Here is a 17,771-nt window from a genome sequence, read left to right as displayed (position 1 = left end):
TCCAAGTACACCACATCTGTCAGTTATCATTTATCCACCTTGTGCTTTTTCTGAATTTTTTGACAAAGTTTAAACACAATTTCCCTTTCACAAAGCCATAATAACTCTGCCTAATCTCACTTTTAAGCACCCTGCCATAATCTCCTTAATGAATTCTCGTATAATTCTTGGGTGGCATGGTGGCGCAGTGGTTAGCACTGCTGCTTCACAGCGCCAGGGACCTGGGTTCGATTCCAGCCTTGGGTAACTGTCTATGCGGATTTTGCACATTCACCCAGTGTCTGCGTGGGTTTCCTCTGGGTGCTCCGGTTTCCTCCCACAGTCCAAAGATGTTCAGGCCAGGTGGATCGGCCATGCTAAATTTCCCATAGTGATCAGGGGTGTGAGAGTTATGGGGGATGGGTCTGGGTGGGATGCTCTGAGGGGCGGTGTGGACTTGTTGGGCCGAAAGGCCTGTTTCCACACTGTAGGGAATCTAATCTAATCTAATCTAATCTAATTAGTAATTTCCCTATGTTAGATGTTAGGCTAACTAGCCTATAGTTTTCCTGCTTTCTGTCTCTTTTTTTCCTTGAACAAAAATGTTATATAGCTTATTTTCCAATTCACTGGGTCCTGTGCAGGACATGAGAAGTTTTGAAAGATGTTAACAAAGCATCTACCACTGCTAGAGTCACTTTTAAGATCTGAGAATGCAAGCTGTCTGACTCCGGGAATTTGTTGAACTTTATGTCTAATGGTCTTCCCAACATCGTTTTTCTGAAGAAGATGATTATTTTTAAATTCTTCTCTTGTGCTCACCTCCGAGACATACAACACCGAAACAGACCTTTCAGTCCATGCCAAACAAATTTCCCAAACTAAACTAGTCCCAGTTGCCTGCATTCGGCCCACATCGCTCTTAAACCCTTCCTATTTATGTACCTATCCAAATGCTTTTTAAATGTTGTAACTGTACCTACATCTACCACTCCTCATGAAGTTCATTTATTCCAAATACAAGCTACTGTGTGTGAAAATGTTGTCCCCCAGGTTCTCCTTTCACCTTAAAAATATGCCCCTTGTTTTAAAATCCCTTGCGCGAGGGAAAAAGACCTTTGCATTCACCTTATCTATGCCCCACTTGAAATTGCCAGGTATAACAAGCTAACAAAGTGTGAAGCTGGATGAACACAGCAGGCCGAGCAGCATCTCAGGAGCACAAAAGCTGACATTTCGGGCCTAGACCCTTCATCTAGTCCCAAAATGTCGGCTTTTGTGCTCCTGAGATGCTGCTTGGCCTGCTGTGTTCATCCAGCTTCACACTTTGTTATCTTGGATTCTCCAGCATCTGCAGTTCCCATTATCACAGGTATAACAAGCTGCCTGGCTTGGTATTGGCACTAACCAACAGAGCAAGACAGAAGTATTATGAATTTTAAGGTCTGATATTCTAAGTACATACAGCTGAACGGTACAGTTCAGGCCCTTTGGTCCACGTTGTTGTATCACCCTATTATCCTACTCTAAAATCAAACAACCCCACATACCCTACATTTTTGCTATCATCCATGTGCCAATCCGAGAGTTGCTTAAATTTCCCTATTGTATCTGACTCCACTGCAACGGCCAACAGTGCATTCCACACGCCCACCGTTCTCTGTGTAAAGAACCTGTCTCTGACATCTCCCCTATACCTTCCTCCAATCACTTTAAAATTATGCCCCCTCAGAATAGTTTTTTCTGCCCTGAAAAAAAAGGTCTCCGGCTATCCGCTATATTATGGCTCTCATCATCTTGTATGCCTCTATTAAGTCACCTGTCATCCTTCTTTACTCCAATGAACAAAGCCCTAGCTCCCTCAACCATTCATCATAAGACCTGCTCTCCAGTTCAGGCAGCATCCTGGTAAATCTCCTGTGCACCCTCTCTAAAGCTTCCACATTCTCCCTATAATGAGGCGACCAGAACTGAATACAATATTCCAAGTGTGGTCTAACCAGGGTTTAAAGAGCTGCAGCATAATCTCACGGCTCTTAGACTCAATTCTCCTGCCAATAAAGGGAACATACCTTCCAGCTTCTTAACAACCCTATCAACTTGGGTAGCAACTTTGAGGGTTCTATTCACATAGCCCCCAAGATCCCTCTGTTCCTCCACACTACCACACACTACTCATTTTGGAAAGTCGAATTTGAACCCTGTAATCTTCATTCAAATTCGACTTTCCAAAATGAATCACTCAGGCATTTCTGGATTGAATTCCATCTGCCGTTTCTTCGCGCAGCTCTGCATCTTGCCAATGTCTCGTTGCAACCTACAACAGCCCTCCACACTATCCACAACTCTATGTCATCGGCAAACTTACTAACCCACCCACCCTTCCACTTCCTCTTCCAAGTCATTTATAAAGATCAAAGAGTAGGGTTCCAGAACACATCCCTATGGAATGCCACTGATCACCAAGCTCCAGGCTGAATACTTTCCATCTACTACCACTCTCTGTCTTCTATTAGGCAACCACTTCTGTAACCAGACAGCCAAATTTCCCTGAATCCCATGCCTCTTTACTTTCTGAATGAGCCTGCCATGGACACCCTTTATCAAAGTACCTTTGGGAAGTTTTTTTTTAAGTCTTTTGCATTGAAGACCAGTACAAAATATCTGTTCAACATAGTCTGCCATGGACATCATATGAACGATGCTAAGATATTGTGCTTTGAATGGAAAGAACTCTCAATTTAATGTAACCTCCAGGATATTGATGATGATGGATTCAGTAGTGATAATGCCACTGTATTTCAAGGGATGATGCTTAGATTCTCTCTATTTGGAAGTGGCCTTTGCCTGGCATTTGTGTGGCACAAATATTTGCCACTGCAAATCCTAACCTAGATATTGTTTCAGGACTTGCTGCGTTTAGACATGGACTGCTTCAGTGTCTGAAGAGTCACAAATGATGCTGAACATTGTGCAATCATCAGTGAACATCTTTATGTCTGACTTTATAATGGCAGGGAGCTCTTTGGTGAATCAGCTGAAAATGATTGGGCCAAGAACATTTCCCTGAGGAACCTCTGCAGAGATGTCTAGTTCTGAGATGGCAGGTATCCAAAAACGAGAACCATCATCTTTAGTTCTAGGAAGCCTCCAACCAGTGGAGAGTTTTCCCCCAATTCTCATTGACTATAGGTTTGCTAGGGTTCCTTGATGTCACACTTAATTGAATGTGGCCTTAATGTCAAAGGAAGTCACTTTCACCTCACCTCTGAAATTCAGTTCTTTTTGTCTGTGTTTGAACTAGGGCTGTAATGAGGTCATGTGTGGAATGGCCCTGGCGGAACCCAACAATGTCAGTAAACAAGCTATTACTAAGCAAGTGCTTTGAGGTTGGTTGGCTCACCGAGCTCGTTTGTTATTTTGCAGGCGTTTCATTACTATGCTTGGTAACATCTTCAGTTCAGCCTCTGATGAAGCATCGGCGTGTTTTCCTGCCAGGTTTTTAAACTCTGGGGTCCGTTGAGGTGGATTACCTCACTTCCAGTTTTCCTTCGTAGTGGGATGTATATGGGGTTGCGTTCAATGTGTTTATTAATAGCATGCTTTGTGGAGTGCCATGCTTCCAGGTATTCTCGTGCTTGTCTCTGCCTAGCTTGTCCCAGAATCTTGGTGTTGTCCCAGTCGGAGTGGTGGTTCTCCTTGTCCATGTGGATTGAGATGAGTGAGTATTGGTCGTGTCTTTTTGTAGCCAGTTGGTGTTTGCGTACTCTTGTTAGTTTTCTTCCTGTTTGTCCGAAATAGTGTTTCTCGCAGTCCCTGCAGGGGATTTTGTAGATGACGTTGGTCCTGTCCAGGGCAGGGAGTGGGTCTTTGGTTTGGGTGAGCAGTTGTCGTAGGATTGATGTGGGCTTGTGTGCCACTCTGATGCCCAGTGGTTGTAGGAGTCTTGTGGTGAGTTCTGATGTGTTCCTGATGTAGGGTAGTGTGATGAGTATGTCGGGGCATGTAGAATCTTTCTGATGCTATTCGTGTAGGCATAAAAAAAAATCTGCTGACCCAGTTCTTTGGATAGCCATTATCTTTGAATACTTGGAAGAGGTATTCTTCTTCCTCTTGGTGTGTTTCCTATTGCTGCAGTGTGTTGTTGCCCCTTTAAATAGTGTTCGCAGGCAGCTTTGTTTGTGTGTGCTGGGATGGTTACTATCGAAGTTAGTACCTGGTCTGTGTGTGTGGCTTTTCGGTGTACTTTCGTTTGCAGTTCCTCATTTGCCTGGAGCTCTGCCATGACATCCAGGAATGGGAGCTTGTGTTCTTCTCCTCCTCTCTGGTGAATCTTATTCCAGTCAGGGTGTTGTTTATGAGTTTGTGTGTCTCATCTAATTTGGCCTATTTAATGATGACAAAGGTGTCGTCTGCGTAGCATATCCACAGTTTAGGTTAGATTTGCGGAAGGGCAGTTCTTTGCATCACTGCTTCTGCTCTGAGTCCGGAGGTGAGTGATCCCATGGATGCCCTGTTGATTTGCACATATGTTTGGCCGTTGAAGGTGAGGTGGGTGGTCAGGCATAGATCCAATAGTTCCAGCATGTTGTCCTTGGAGATGGTTTCACTGAGGTTGTGTTCTTGTTCAAGTAGTGTTGTCATTGTTTCCCTTGCTAGTGGTATGTCTATTGATGTGAATAGGACAATGACATCAAACGATATCATGGTCTCTTCATCCTCTATCTTTGTGTTTGGAGTTGAGAAATTGTTGAGCGGACTGGATAGAGTGGGGTGACTTGTTGACTAGGTACCTGAGTCTTTGTAGTTCTTCGGCTAATCTGGGGGATGACTACGGGTCTGAGGGGGACTTCTGGCTTGTGCACTTTAGGGAGGCCGTAGAATTTAAGGTATGTTGGTTCTTTCAGGTTTCATTTTTAAGAAGTCTGCTTTGTTGATCTGTCCTGTTTGTTTTAAGTCTTTGTGGTACGTAGAGGATTTTGTTGCCCAGTTGCGGTGTCGGATCAGTCTGTCCTGGCTGGTATGTGTTTTCATTGGCTAAACACTATTTCGGACAAACAGCAAGAAAACTAACAAGAGTACGCAAACACCAACTGGCTACAAAAAGACACGACCAATACTCACTCATCTCAATCCACATGGACAAGGAGAACCACCACTTCGACTGGGACAACACCAAGATTCTGGGACAGGCTAGGCAGAGACAAGCACGAGAATATCTGGAAGCATTGCACTCCACGAAGCATGCTATTAATAAACACATTGAACTCAACCCCATATACATTTTACTACGAAGGAAAACTGGAAGTGAGGCAATCCATCTCAACAGACCCCAGAGTTCAAAAACCAGACAGGAAAACACACCGATGCTTCATCAGAGGCTGCACTGAGGATGTTACCAAGCAGGGTAGTGAAATATCTGCAGATATTGTGAAACTTGAAAGAGTTCAGAAAACCATTTACGATGTTGCCAGGGTTACAAGGTTTGAGCTATAGGGAGAGGCTGAATAGGGTGGGGTTATCTTCCCTGGCACATCAAAGGCTGAGGGCTGACCTTGCAGAGGTTTATAAAATCATGAGGGGTATGGGTAGGGTAAATAGGCAAGATCTTAGGCTTAAGGTGAGAGGGGAAAGATAGAAAAGGGACCTAAGGGGCAACATTTTCATGTAGATGCTGGTGTATATGTGGAATGAACTGCCAGAGGATGTGGTGGCAGCTGGTACAATTATAACATTTAAAAGGCAGCTGAATGAATATCCGAATAGGAAGGGTTTAGAGGAATATGGGCAAATGCTGGCAAATGGAACTAGATTTATAGAGGATATCTGGTCGGTATGGACAAGTTGGTCCAATGGGTCTGTTTCAGAGCTGTATATCTCTGACTCTATGATTGAGGCATATAAAATGCCAAAGGAGATTGATAAGGTGAACGTTGAAAAGATGTTCCCCTGTGTGTGGCAGATCAAAGATATAGAATACGAGATGGTAGGTTCTGAATAGAGATGAGGAGAAACTACTCTCAGGGTTGTGAATCTGTGGAACTTGCTGCCCCAGATTGATGCCATCTCCAGTGCAATCAACAGATTCAAGTAAAAAATAGATGTGTTTCTGATGAAAAGTGGGACAAAGGGCTGCGAGGAGCAGGCAGGAAAGTGGAGTTGAGACCAGGAGAAGATCAGCCATGGTCATGTTAAATGGTGGAACAGGCCCAAAGGGCTGAATTGCGTACTCCTAATTCCTATGTGTATATGTTCATATATTCAAAGCTTACCTCAGTGCCCAACTTTTTAGTCAGTTCTGCTTAAGGGTCTCTGGACCCAAATCAGTAACTCTGAATTCTATCCACAGATGCTGCCAAATCTGTTGAGTATTTTCCAGCAATTTAAGCTTTTGTTTCTTTTAGTTAGCTGTTCTGCTATCTTAGTGCCAAAGTTTGCTTTTGAAACTAGTCCTATGGAGCACCTTGAGATGCTTTGCTACATTGAAGGTAAGACACTGTATTTTTTTTGTCGCATGAACTCCATGTTCACCGATGTATTTTTATTTTTCCAACAAGCAATAGTCTGAATTTGCCACAGTAAACTTATGGACACAATAGTAGCTTTCTCGCATACGTTTGTTAATGCTAATTCAGTATTGATGGATTTCACCATTTAAGTATTAACCTTTCCTTCATAGAAACTACAGCTAGTCCAGCAAAAGAAAATTGCAGAATGAATCGTTACAAGAATAAGGCATTAAATCCTGAAGAGATGCGTAGGAGAAGGGAGGAAGAAGGGATTCAACTAAGGAAACAAAAGCGAGAGCAACAGGTATGCATCTTGGTTAGTTTAAGTCATTTTATTTCCAACTATTTCAAAGTACACGTTACTGACTAATTGGACCATAGCAAATTAAGCTTGAGTTCAGTGACAAACTGACTTCTGCTACTCAAAAATGTTCTGGATGTGAGTTTGCTCGCTGAGCTGGAAGGTTCGTTTTCAGACGTTTTGTCACCATTCTAGGTAACATCATCAGTGAGCCTCTGACGAAGCGCTGGTCTTATGTCCCACTTTCTATTTATCTGGTTAGGTTTCCTTGGGTTGGTGATGTCATTCCCTGCATTGGTGATGTCATTTCCTGTTCTTTTTCTCAGAGGATGGTAGATTGGCTCCAAATCAATGTGTTTGTTGATGGAGTCCCGGTTGGAATGCCATGCTTCTAGGAATTCTCGTGCATGTCTCTGTTTGGCTTGTCCTAGGATGGGTGTGTTGTCCCAATCAAAGTGGTGTCCTTCCTTATCTGTATGTAAGGATACTAGTGAGAGTGGGTCATGTCGTTTTGTGGCTAGTTGATGTTCGTGTATCCTGGTGGCTAGCTTTCTGCCAGTTTGTCCAATGTAGTGTTTGTCACAGTTCTTGCAAGGTATTTTGTAGATGACGTTCGTTTTGCTTGTTGTCTGTATAGGGTCTTTTAAGTTCATTAGCTGCTGTTTTAGTATGTGGTTGGTTTGTGGGCTACCCTGATGCCAAGAGGGCCGTAAGGTACCCTTCTTTTTGAATACGCTGTATAGGTGATTTTCTTCTGCTCTTCGTAGCTCTTCTGTGCTGCAGTGTGTGGTGGCTCGTTGGAATAATGTTCTAATGCAGCTTCGTTTGTGGGTGTTGGGATGGTTGCTCCTGCAGTTCAGTATTTGGTCCGTATGTGTTGTTTTCCTGTAGACGCTGGTTTGAAGTTCCCCATTGACTGTTCGCTCTACTGTGACATCTAGGAATGGCAGTTTGTTGTTGTTTTCCTCCTCTTTTGTGAATGTTATGCCAGTAAGGATATTATTGATGGTCTTGAAGGTTTCCTCTAATTTGTTCCTCTGCTAAAACCCTGATATCGGAGATCCCATGGGTGTTCCGTTGGTTTGTCAGTAGGCTTTGTTATTGAAAGTGAAGTGGGTGGTGAGGCATAGGCCCACTAGCTTGATGATGTTGTCCTTACTGATGTGGTTGGTGGTGTCTGGTGTATGTGTCTTCGGTTCTTCTAATAGTGTAGTCAGTGTTTCTTTGGCCAGGCCACTACACACTGCAGCACAGAGGAACTACGAAGAGCAGAAGAAAATCACCTATACAGCGTATTCAAAAAGAAGGGTACCCTATGAACACAGTCCGCCGATTTCTCAGCAAGAAACCCAAACAAACAGACAAAACGGGCCCAGAAACCATAACCACGCTCCCCTACATCAAAGACATTTCTGAAATGACTGCCAGCCTACTTGGACCTCTTGGCATCAAGGTAGCCCACAAACCCACCAACACACTAAAACAGCAGCTAATGAACTTAAAAGACCCTATACAGACAACAAGCAAAACGAACGTCATCTACAAAATACCTTGCAAGAACTGTGACAAACACTACATTGGACAAACAGGCAGAAAGCTAGCCACAAGGATACATGAACATTAGCTAGCCACAAAACGACATGACCCACTATCACTTGTATCCTTACATACAGATGAGGAAGGACACCACTTTGATTGGGACAACATATCCATCCTAGGACAAGCCAAACAGAGACATGCACGAGAATTCCTAGAAGCATGGCATTCCAACCGGAACTCCATCAACAAACACATTGATTTGGAGCCAATCTACCATCCTCTGAGAAAAAAACAGGAAATGTCATCACCAATGCAGGGAATGACATCACCAACCCAAGGAAACCTAAACAGTTAAATAGAAATCGGGACATAACACCAGCGCTTCATCGGAGGCTCACTGATGATGTTACCTAGAATGGTGACGAAACGTCTGAAAACGAACCTTCCAGCTCAGTGAGCAAACTCACATCCAGAACCTCAACCTGAGCTACAAATCTTCTCAAAACTCGCTAACTCAAAAATGTCTTGAAAGAGTAGGAAAGCTGCACAGTCTACTGATCATTCATTTATTCATTTTCTTGTTTGTGAAGCTTTCTTAGCAGGTTGGCCCCTGTTTTTTGTATATGTAACAGTAATCGATTACTCTTGAAATCACTTGATTCTTAAAGTGACATGGCATTGCTTAACAGTTGATTGCAACAAAACCTGAGATGTCATGATTAGTTTAGTACTTCTTATTCAGTAAGAAGCAATTTTTTAAAATTGATTTTTAATGTAATTACAATGTTATAATTATTGCCTAAAGCTTATTGACAAAATGAAACTGAAAATTCTTGCACATGATAATTGAGATGCTCTTGGGATACTGAATTGCTTCTCTTTGAAACTGTTGCATCATTCTTTTGAAAATTATTCCTCTTGTTTACCATGTTACCAGTTTGGATAACACAACGTTTTCAAAACATTTTTGGAATTATCACTCATTTCATTTTTAATTTATAAAATGATTTTTTTGGAACAATGAGCAACAATTTTGATACAAACTATTATTCTTTCCAGCTATTTAAAAGGAGAAATGTGGAGCTTATAAATGAAGAATTATCCCTATTTGAAAGCCCTCTCATGGATTCCTATGTCAGTTCAACTGGAGCAGGGGTAGGAGCTATGTGATGGATGACTCCATGTTAATGGATCAGCCCAGTTTATTTAAATCAGTATCTTCATGGTAAAGTTATGGTACTGAATGAGTGCAAAAGGATAATTTGGGAAATTGAAGTCAATAGATTGTTGCAACTTGTAGACTAGGACATGAGGAAATGACTGTCAAAACAGTTGTTATTTAATAGATTGTCAGTGCTCTGTGTGGTCTACATAAGACTTCAGTTGATACCACTGACTCATTAATGTCCAAAATCACCCATCAATATATTCACTTCGCTGAGCAATCATTACTCTAAAAATGTCCACCACCAACAAATCTCCTCAACACTGACTTAAAGTGCAACACTCGTGTTGTAAAATGTAAAATTTAAAATTTAAAATGTTGTAAAATTTCTTTATTCAATAAAATACAAAGATGAGCGTTAGAAATTGTGACACTAGAGTTTGAATAATTTTAAGTAATCTGGGAAGAGTTCTGATTCAAAAGCATGTTGGTACTAAAAGATAATGGTAAAACATTGAAATTTATACTGATATGTTGATTTTTTTTGTTCCAAACTGATGCAGTTGCATTCAAATGAATGGATAAAACATATCATAATGCTTGAATATGTAGATCATGTTTCTTGATGAACTACTTTATTTGGAGATTCTGTTCTTTGTGCTTTTTCAGTGCACAGCTGAATGCAAATCTGACCTTGTAAAGCTTTATAGTTGTAAAAGTAGAACATGTTGGAAATACTTGGCATGTCTACCAGCATCTGTGGAGTAAAAAAACAGTTGATGTTTTAGGTCTGAAATGATAACTTTGTTTTTCTCCCTACAGATGCTGCCAGATCTGTTGAGTATATCTGGCATTTTCTCTTATCGTGGATTTCTGGCATCCAAAGCTTTCCTTATTCTATCACTAAAGTTACTTTCCTGTGAACATTTGTCTTTCTGGATTGTTACAAAAGAAATTGTACTATTTGTATCTTCTAAATTGTATTTTCAATTCAGGAGAGTGTCATCACAAGGGAAATGGTACAGATGCTTTTCTCTGATGATACTGAGCAGCAGCTAGCTACCACTCAAAAATTTCGAAAGTTGCTTTCCAAAGGTAATTAAACTTCACTGAAAACTGAAGGAAACATGGGATGAGGTCAAAAATTGCTCAATGAATGATAGTTGCAGGTCGGTGTCCCCTACAAAATGATTATCTGTCCTTTTTTAAGGCTCGTAAAAGTGGAAAGCTGGTTAAATTTGATAATTGTTTGTTTTGATGGACCAAGCTTAATAATGGCACCACATGGGAGATCGAACCAGAGCTGCACAAATTCACTTATTTCTAACCATGCCATATGTATTATTATCCGAAGAACTGTAAATCAAACACATTGTTTTCTCTGAAATGGCAATTTTCATAACCATAACGTGTCTGTTGTGGAGGAGAAAGCCTTTCTAGCCATTTGTTAATGTAGGTTTCTTACACTAGCATTCCTGAACTAATTCCACAACTTCACTTCCTTCACTCAAAAATTTGACTTAAGTGCAGTTTTTGATTGCACATGGAGTTGTAGCAAATACTGCAGAATCGTTTCTTAAACAACTATCACAACTGCTCTACCATGTAGTAAAATCATAGGTGAACTGAGTGTGGCCTTAATTTAATTTCCTTCAGCCTGCTGCACATAATCCTGAATCCCTTGTAGATCAAAGATCTGTTTAACTTCACTTTGAATATTTCAATAATCCAGCCACGAATGCTCTCCTTGGAAGAGAATTCCAAAGGCCAAATACCCTCTGGGAGATGAAATTTCTCCTGGTCCGTCTTTAAATGGGTGATTCCTTATTTTTTTTAAACTGTGCCCCTTTGATGACCACATCAGGAGGATAACCTCAGTTCCTACCCTATCAAACTTGGTCAGAATCTTGTTTAATCTACTAAAGCATTCTCTCACTGTTCCAAATCCAATGAGTACAGACCCACTCTTTCATTATACATAAAATAATCCCTTCATCCCAGGAGCCCACCTTTTTATAAATCATAGAATCCCAACAGTGTGGAAGCAGGCTATTCGGTCTATTGAGTCCTACACTGACCTTCTGAGCATCCCACGCAGACTCCACGCCATCCCTGTAACTCTGCATTTCTCATGGCTAATTCACCTAACCTGTACATCCCTGGACATTGGGCGAATTAGTATGGTCAGTCCAACAAATCTGCACATCCTTGGACTTGGGAGGAATCTGGAATACCTGGAGGAAATCCACAGACTGAGAATGAGCAAACTGCACACAATCACCGAAGACTGGAATCGAACCAGGATCCCTGGTGCTGTGAGGCAGCAATGCTAACCACAGCCACAGTGTCACCTTCTTCGTATTGCTTCCTGGGCACTGAGTCCTTCCTTCAGTAAGGTGACCCAACTACACAGTACTCAAGGTGTAATTGTACCAATAAACTGGCCAGTTGAAGCAAAGCTTCTCTACTTCTATATTCCATTTCCGTCTTAATTACTTACTATAAGTGCAACTTAAATTTTTGTATTTGTGTGAAAACATCTAGATGCCTCTGGATTGTAGCATTCTGCAAGTATCTCTCCTGTTAAGTAATTTGCTTTTCTATTCTTCCTGTTAAAATAGAGGTCATATTTTCCCAGCTTTTACTGTATCTGCCAAACTTTTGTCGACTCACTTACCAGTCTATCTCCTTTTGTAGACTCTTTCTATTCTTCTCTCTACTTGCTTTCTTTCCTATCTGTCAGAAAATTAGCTGCAAAATATTTAGTCTCTTCATTAATGAAGATTATAAAAAGATGAGGCTGCCCATTGTTTGGTATTCACTAACTAATTTGCTAAGCTATATATTACCTGTTTATCCAAAATCTGTTTTCTGTTAATGAATCCTGTCTCTAATATATCACCGCCAAAATAATGCGGTGTTATCTTGTGAGTAACATTATTATTTAGCACCTTATCAATGTTTTATGGAGATCTAAATGAAGATTCAAGTTTGCATAAGTAATATACTTCAGACCTGAAGGACGAAGGAACAATTTGTTTATTTGATATACGTGATCCTGCAGATATTCATTCTGGCTCCTTTGACAGCACCTTTTTAAACCCATGACTTCAGGAAGGACAAGGGCAGCAGTATTATAGGACCCTGCCACTTTCCCACGAACTCAAACATCACCCTGACTTGGAAACCATTCCTTTATTGTCACCGAGTTAAAATCCGTTTCTGTACAATTCAGCAAGTTCACTATGCAGAGTTAATGCATAATTTCTTTTTGTAAACACGTGGCTATGTTCACTGCTGGCAAATTGCCAGAGCCACAGAAAGCTGTAGGTTAACTTGCTGTCTGTCTGAAATAACAGTTTTCCATTGGGATGGGGTCAGCATTCTATTTCCTCCTCTACATGCTGTTAATCTAAAAATTGTAGTTCAACTGTAATTCAACCTGAATTGTGTCCCACATGTCAACCATGTCCATTCTTGGTCTCCCTCTCCATCTCTTGGTCTCCCTCTCCATCTCTTGAATCTCCTCGAACTGTACAATGCTCTCAAAAAAAGGATATAATTCCTATGGTCATTTCTTTTTAAATTCGAATTTCCTCACTTCAACACTATGTTCCTTTTTTTTATTGACCCCTACCTTCAGCCCCCTAAAGTCACTTGCTAGGAAGCTCCTCTTCAATCCTACGTCTCTTGATTCCTGACTAGTACTTTTAAACTCTCTTTCTTTCACACTATTTATCAAGATTTTAATCATAATTTATAAGCTGTTATTAGATTTGTAATCTTTATTTTGCAGTGAACCTATGTGGATGGCCTTTAAATGTTTGCTTTTGTAAAACAGTTATGAGTGGGTTTGAGATGTGCGTGGTCTTTCTATCCAATTGCATTATGCAACTGGTTACAAAAAGTTAAATGTTTACCCAGTTACTGACATGGTTATTTATATACTTTACATTAAGTTCTGTGTAACAAGTTACATCAGCCTGTCCCTTCAATGGCAAAGTTATTGGCTATTATAAAAACAAGTTAATTGGGGCGGCACGGTGGCTCATTGGTTAGCACTGTAGCCTCACAGTGCCAGGGGTCCGGGTTCGATTCCAGCCTTGGGAGATTGTCTGTGTGGAGTTTGCACATTCTCCCTGTGTCTGCATGGGTTTCCTCGGGTTCTCCGGTTTTCTCCCACAGTCCAAAGATGTGCAGGCTAGGTGGATTGGCCATGCTAAATTGCCTGTAGTGTTCAGGGGTGTGTGGGTTAAAGGGGGATGGGCCTGGGTGGGATGCTTCAAGGGGCGGTATGGACTTGTTGGGCTGAAGGGCCCGTTTCCACACTGTAGGTAATCTAATCTAATCAAGTTTTATTTAACAAATATGCAATGTTAATGCAAATACAGTTGACTAACTTAGAGTTTGAAGTATGAACATTTAACATCTATACTTCTAAGTAAACCTGTCCGTCTTCCCTGGACTGACCTATCCCCTCCCTACCTCCCCACCTATACTCTCTCCACCTATCTTCTTTTCTCTCCATCTTCGGTCCGCCTCCCCCTCTCTCCCTATTTATTCCAGAACCCTCACCCCATCCCCCTCTCTGATGAAGGGTCTAGGCCCGAAACGTCAGCTTTTGTGCTCCTGAGATGCTGCTTGGCCTGCTGTGTTCATCCAGCCTCACATTTTATTATCTTGGATTCTCCAGCATCTGCAGTTCCCATTATCTCTTATACTTCTAAGCAACCCAGTTGATGTATGCGTGCACACACACGAGGTGAAGGAAATTTTAAAGGAATTTACCCTGCAGAAATCAACACTGTCCAAAATAGTTGTTAATCTTAGAGAATTGAAGTATATAATGTGAAATGTTTCAGAACTTTGAATCCAGCGTCCTGATACACAAAGATGAGTGCCACTAGAAATCAGTATTGTCTCTGTGCTGTTCAAATATACTCAGTTCACGCAATGTCAAGATCAAGTCCTCCTACTTCTTTCAGGAAAAATAGCTGTTTTGATATTTTTGTTTACCCCAGCTCTTGCACAGAATACTTAAAGGTTTTTCAGAAATTTGGCAAATACTGAGCACGAGGGTCTTGTCTCTTCACAGACTATGCCCCAGGTGAACTCCAAACAATACCATAATAGCCACGTTTCTGCAGTCATAAACTCAGACATGTGACTTCCTGTAAACCCAAGCAGTTAATTTAAGTCATGTGGCTTTCAGTAAGTATCTTTTTTAACAAGTCCTACTGTGCACCCTCAGTGAATTTTAAAAATAGAAATCCGGGTATCTTCTCAGTACTCCAAATGAACCAATTTTCATAATGCTAAATATAAATTTTTGCTATCATCCAATTACTGCAAATAGATATTAATTCTTGAATAATGCATGAGAATTTGATGTTGTTTAATAAATTACGTTCCATAATTCACAATGTAGAGAAAGGGGGGCAAGCATTCTTCTGTAACTATTCTTGTTAGTATTCACCAGAACACATTCACTTACAGTAAGAGGACAGCCTATTGCATTCTTGTGAAGTCTTGAGCCAGTTTCCTATTTTGTTCATTCATGGGTTATGGGTGTTGCTGGAAAGACCAGCATTAATTGCCTACAGAATTGCCTGTAAGCTGCATGGATGTGCACCTTGCAGCTGCTCCAAGGTTTTATGCACATCATTTAGTGCCAGCATTGACTTCAGTTCCAGGATTCTTTGCTATGCCCAGGCAGTGCTGATCTGTCCACTTTTGCCACACATCAGTTCACCTTTTCCTTATAAATGGTGAATATTACTGCTTTAGTAGTGTTATGATAGTCCATGTTTACCACTTTCAATTTTTAACATCAGCCATTTGAGTGTTCTACTGGATGCCTTTGAACTAAAACTTTTTTTTTATTTAAATAGATAAATATTGACCTAAAATTATTGCTCTGATGACCTAACCACAGATTGAGACACATAGAATAAACAAAGACATCTGTATTGAAATGAATGTTTTATCTGAAGATATTGAAACAACTCAGTGCGAGGAAAATAAATTGCATCTTCTTTTGTTAATTATTCAGGGGATGTGGGCTTTGCGGGTTGGGCCAGCAATTATTGCCCATCTCTGGTTATCCTTAAGAAGTCGGTGGTGAGCTACCTTCCTGAACTGTTGCATTTTGTGTAGGTGCTGTGCACCCACTATGCTGTTAGAAGGGATTCCAAGATTTTAACTCGGTGACAATAAAGGAATGGTTTCCAAGGAAGGGTGATATTTGACTTAGAGGGAAAGTGGCAGGGTCCTATATATCTGCTGCCCTTGTCCTTCCTGAGGTCGTGGGTTTAAAGCTGCTGTCGAATGAGCCAGAATGAATATCTGCAATACATCTTAGGTGGGCTGTTCTAGGTTACAAAGGGACATTGATAGAATGCAGAGCTGGGCTGAGAATTGGCAGATGGAGTTTAACCCTGAAAAGTGTGAGGTGATTCATTTTGGAAGGACAAACTTGGAAGCAGAATACAGGGGTAACGGAAAGATTCTTGGCAGTGTGGAGGAGCAGAGAGATCTTGGGATTCATGTTCACACTTCCCTGAGAGCTGCCACCCAGGTGGATAGAGTTGTTAAGAAGGCTTTTCACCCGAATCTGCAAGATGCACTTCACATCTGTCTTCATATAGGAGGAGGAGAATGTAGGTAGAAGGTTCAGGGACAGTGACTCTGAGGTTCTTGAACAGATTGACATACAGATCAAGTGGGTACAGGAGGTTTTCGCAGGCTTAAAAGTGGACAGATACCCAGGTCCAGATGAATGGTATCCCGGGCTGCTATGGGAGGCAAGGGTGGAAAATGTCATGGATTGATTGTTCTGTTTGGTCTCCTCCCATGAGTCACTAAATTATCCACCAACATTGCCTACTGGTTGCGGCTCTCCAGCCTTGCCTTGATCTTGCTTTTAACGTGATGAGCATGTTAGCTTTCATTAATAAACAGGATTGAGTTCAAGAACCGTGAAATTATGCTCCAATTGTACAAAAGCCTGGTTCAGCCACATCTGGAGTATTGTGTCCAGTTCTGATCACCTCATTACGGGAAGGATGTGTTGGAAAAAGCCCAGAAGAGATTTACCAGGATGTTGCCTGGAATGGAGGGATGGTCTTACAAGGAAAGGTTGAGAGAGGTATTGCTTTTCTGTTTAGAATGATGAAGGATGAGAGCTGACTTGATAGAAGTGTACAAAATGAGCAGAGATAGATAGACAGCCAGAGACTTTTTTTTCTTAGGGTAAAGGTAGCGTTTACGAGGGGACATAGTTTTAAAGTGAAAGGAGGTAGATATCGGGGAGATGTCAGAGGTAGGTTCTTTACTCAGAGTGGTAGGGCCGTGGAATACATTGCTGGAGAGAGTAGTGGATTCGGCCTCATTAGGGGCATTGAAGCGGCTATTAGATAGGCATATGGATGCTAGTATAAGGTGGCGGTGGTGGTTAGATAGACCTTAGGTTTCGGGTAATAGCTCGGCACAACATCGTGGGCTGAAGGGCCTGTACTGTTCTATGTTCTGTGTTCAACTGTTCTCCCAACGGGGGTGCATTCCAGATTCCCACCACCTCTGGATGAAAAGGTTTCCCTCAAATCCACTCCAGATCTTTTATCTTTCTTTTCACCTTAAAAGTATGCTTCCTTATTGCCCCTTCCACTGAAGGGAGCAACGGCTTCCTATCCATCTGGTCCATGACGCTCATAATCTTATTCATTTTTATCAGGTTCCCCTCAGCTTCCTATGCTCTGAAGGAAACAATATCCAACCTCTCTTCATAATAAAATGCTTCCAAACCATTCTGGTAATTCTCCTTTGCACCCCTCTGGTGCTATCACGTGCTTCCTATAATGTTGCAACCAGAACTACACACCATACTCCAGCTCTGACCTAGCCAAGTTTGTACCATTCCAACTTAAACTAACTGCCCTTATAATCTTTGCCATTAACTGACAAAGGCAAGTATCCTGTATTTCGTCTTAACAACCCTGTTAACCCGTTCTGTTGTACTCCAGAATCCGTGGACCAGTACTGCAAGTGCCCTTTATTCCTCTGAGCTTTCTAGTGTCCTGCCATTCATTGAATACTCACTTGTCTTGTTATATCTTCCAAAATGCACCACCTCACACTTTTCAGTGTTAATTTCCATCTCTCACTGATCTACGCATCTATTCAATCCATCTTTATCGTCATGTAAGACCTTCTTCCTTACTGCAAGCTTAATTATCTTCTCTTCAAACCCCCGTCCTCCTCCCAAACCTTCTCATCTGTA

General features: G+C 41.4%; 1 protein-coding gene across 1 annotated transcript in view; it reads left to right on the top strand.

Annotated features, from left to right (window-relative positions):
- Positions 1-17,771, top strand: part of LOC125464944 (importin subunit alpha-7) — a 122,401-nt gene that overhangs the window by 34,584 nt on the left and 70,046 nt on the right. Inside the window, exons 2-4 of the mRNA XM_059654427.1 lie at positions 6,659-6,792; positions 9,388-9,483; positions 10,489-10,588. Coding sequence (XP_059510410.1) covers positions 6,659-6,792; positions 9,388-9,483; positions 10,489-10,588 — 330 coding nt within the window. The remainder of the gene's footprint in view (positions 1-6,658; positions 6,793-9,387; positions 9,484-10,488; positions 10,589-17,771) is intronic.

This window comes from Stegostoma tigrinum, chromosome 24, assembly GCF_030684315.1.
Source record: "Stegostoma tigrinum isolate sSteTig4 chromosome 24, sSteTig4.hap1, whole genome shotgun sequence".
Lineage (NCBI taxonomy): Eukaryota > Metazoa > Chordata > Chondrichthyes > Orectolobiformes > Stegostomatidae > Stegostoma > Stegostoma tigrinum.
This window is presented reverse-complemented; position numbering and strand designations above follow the sequence as displayed.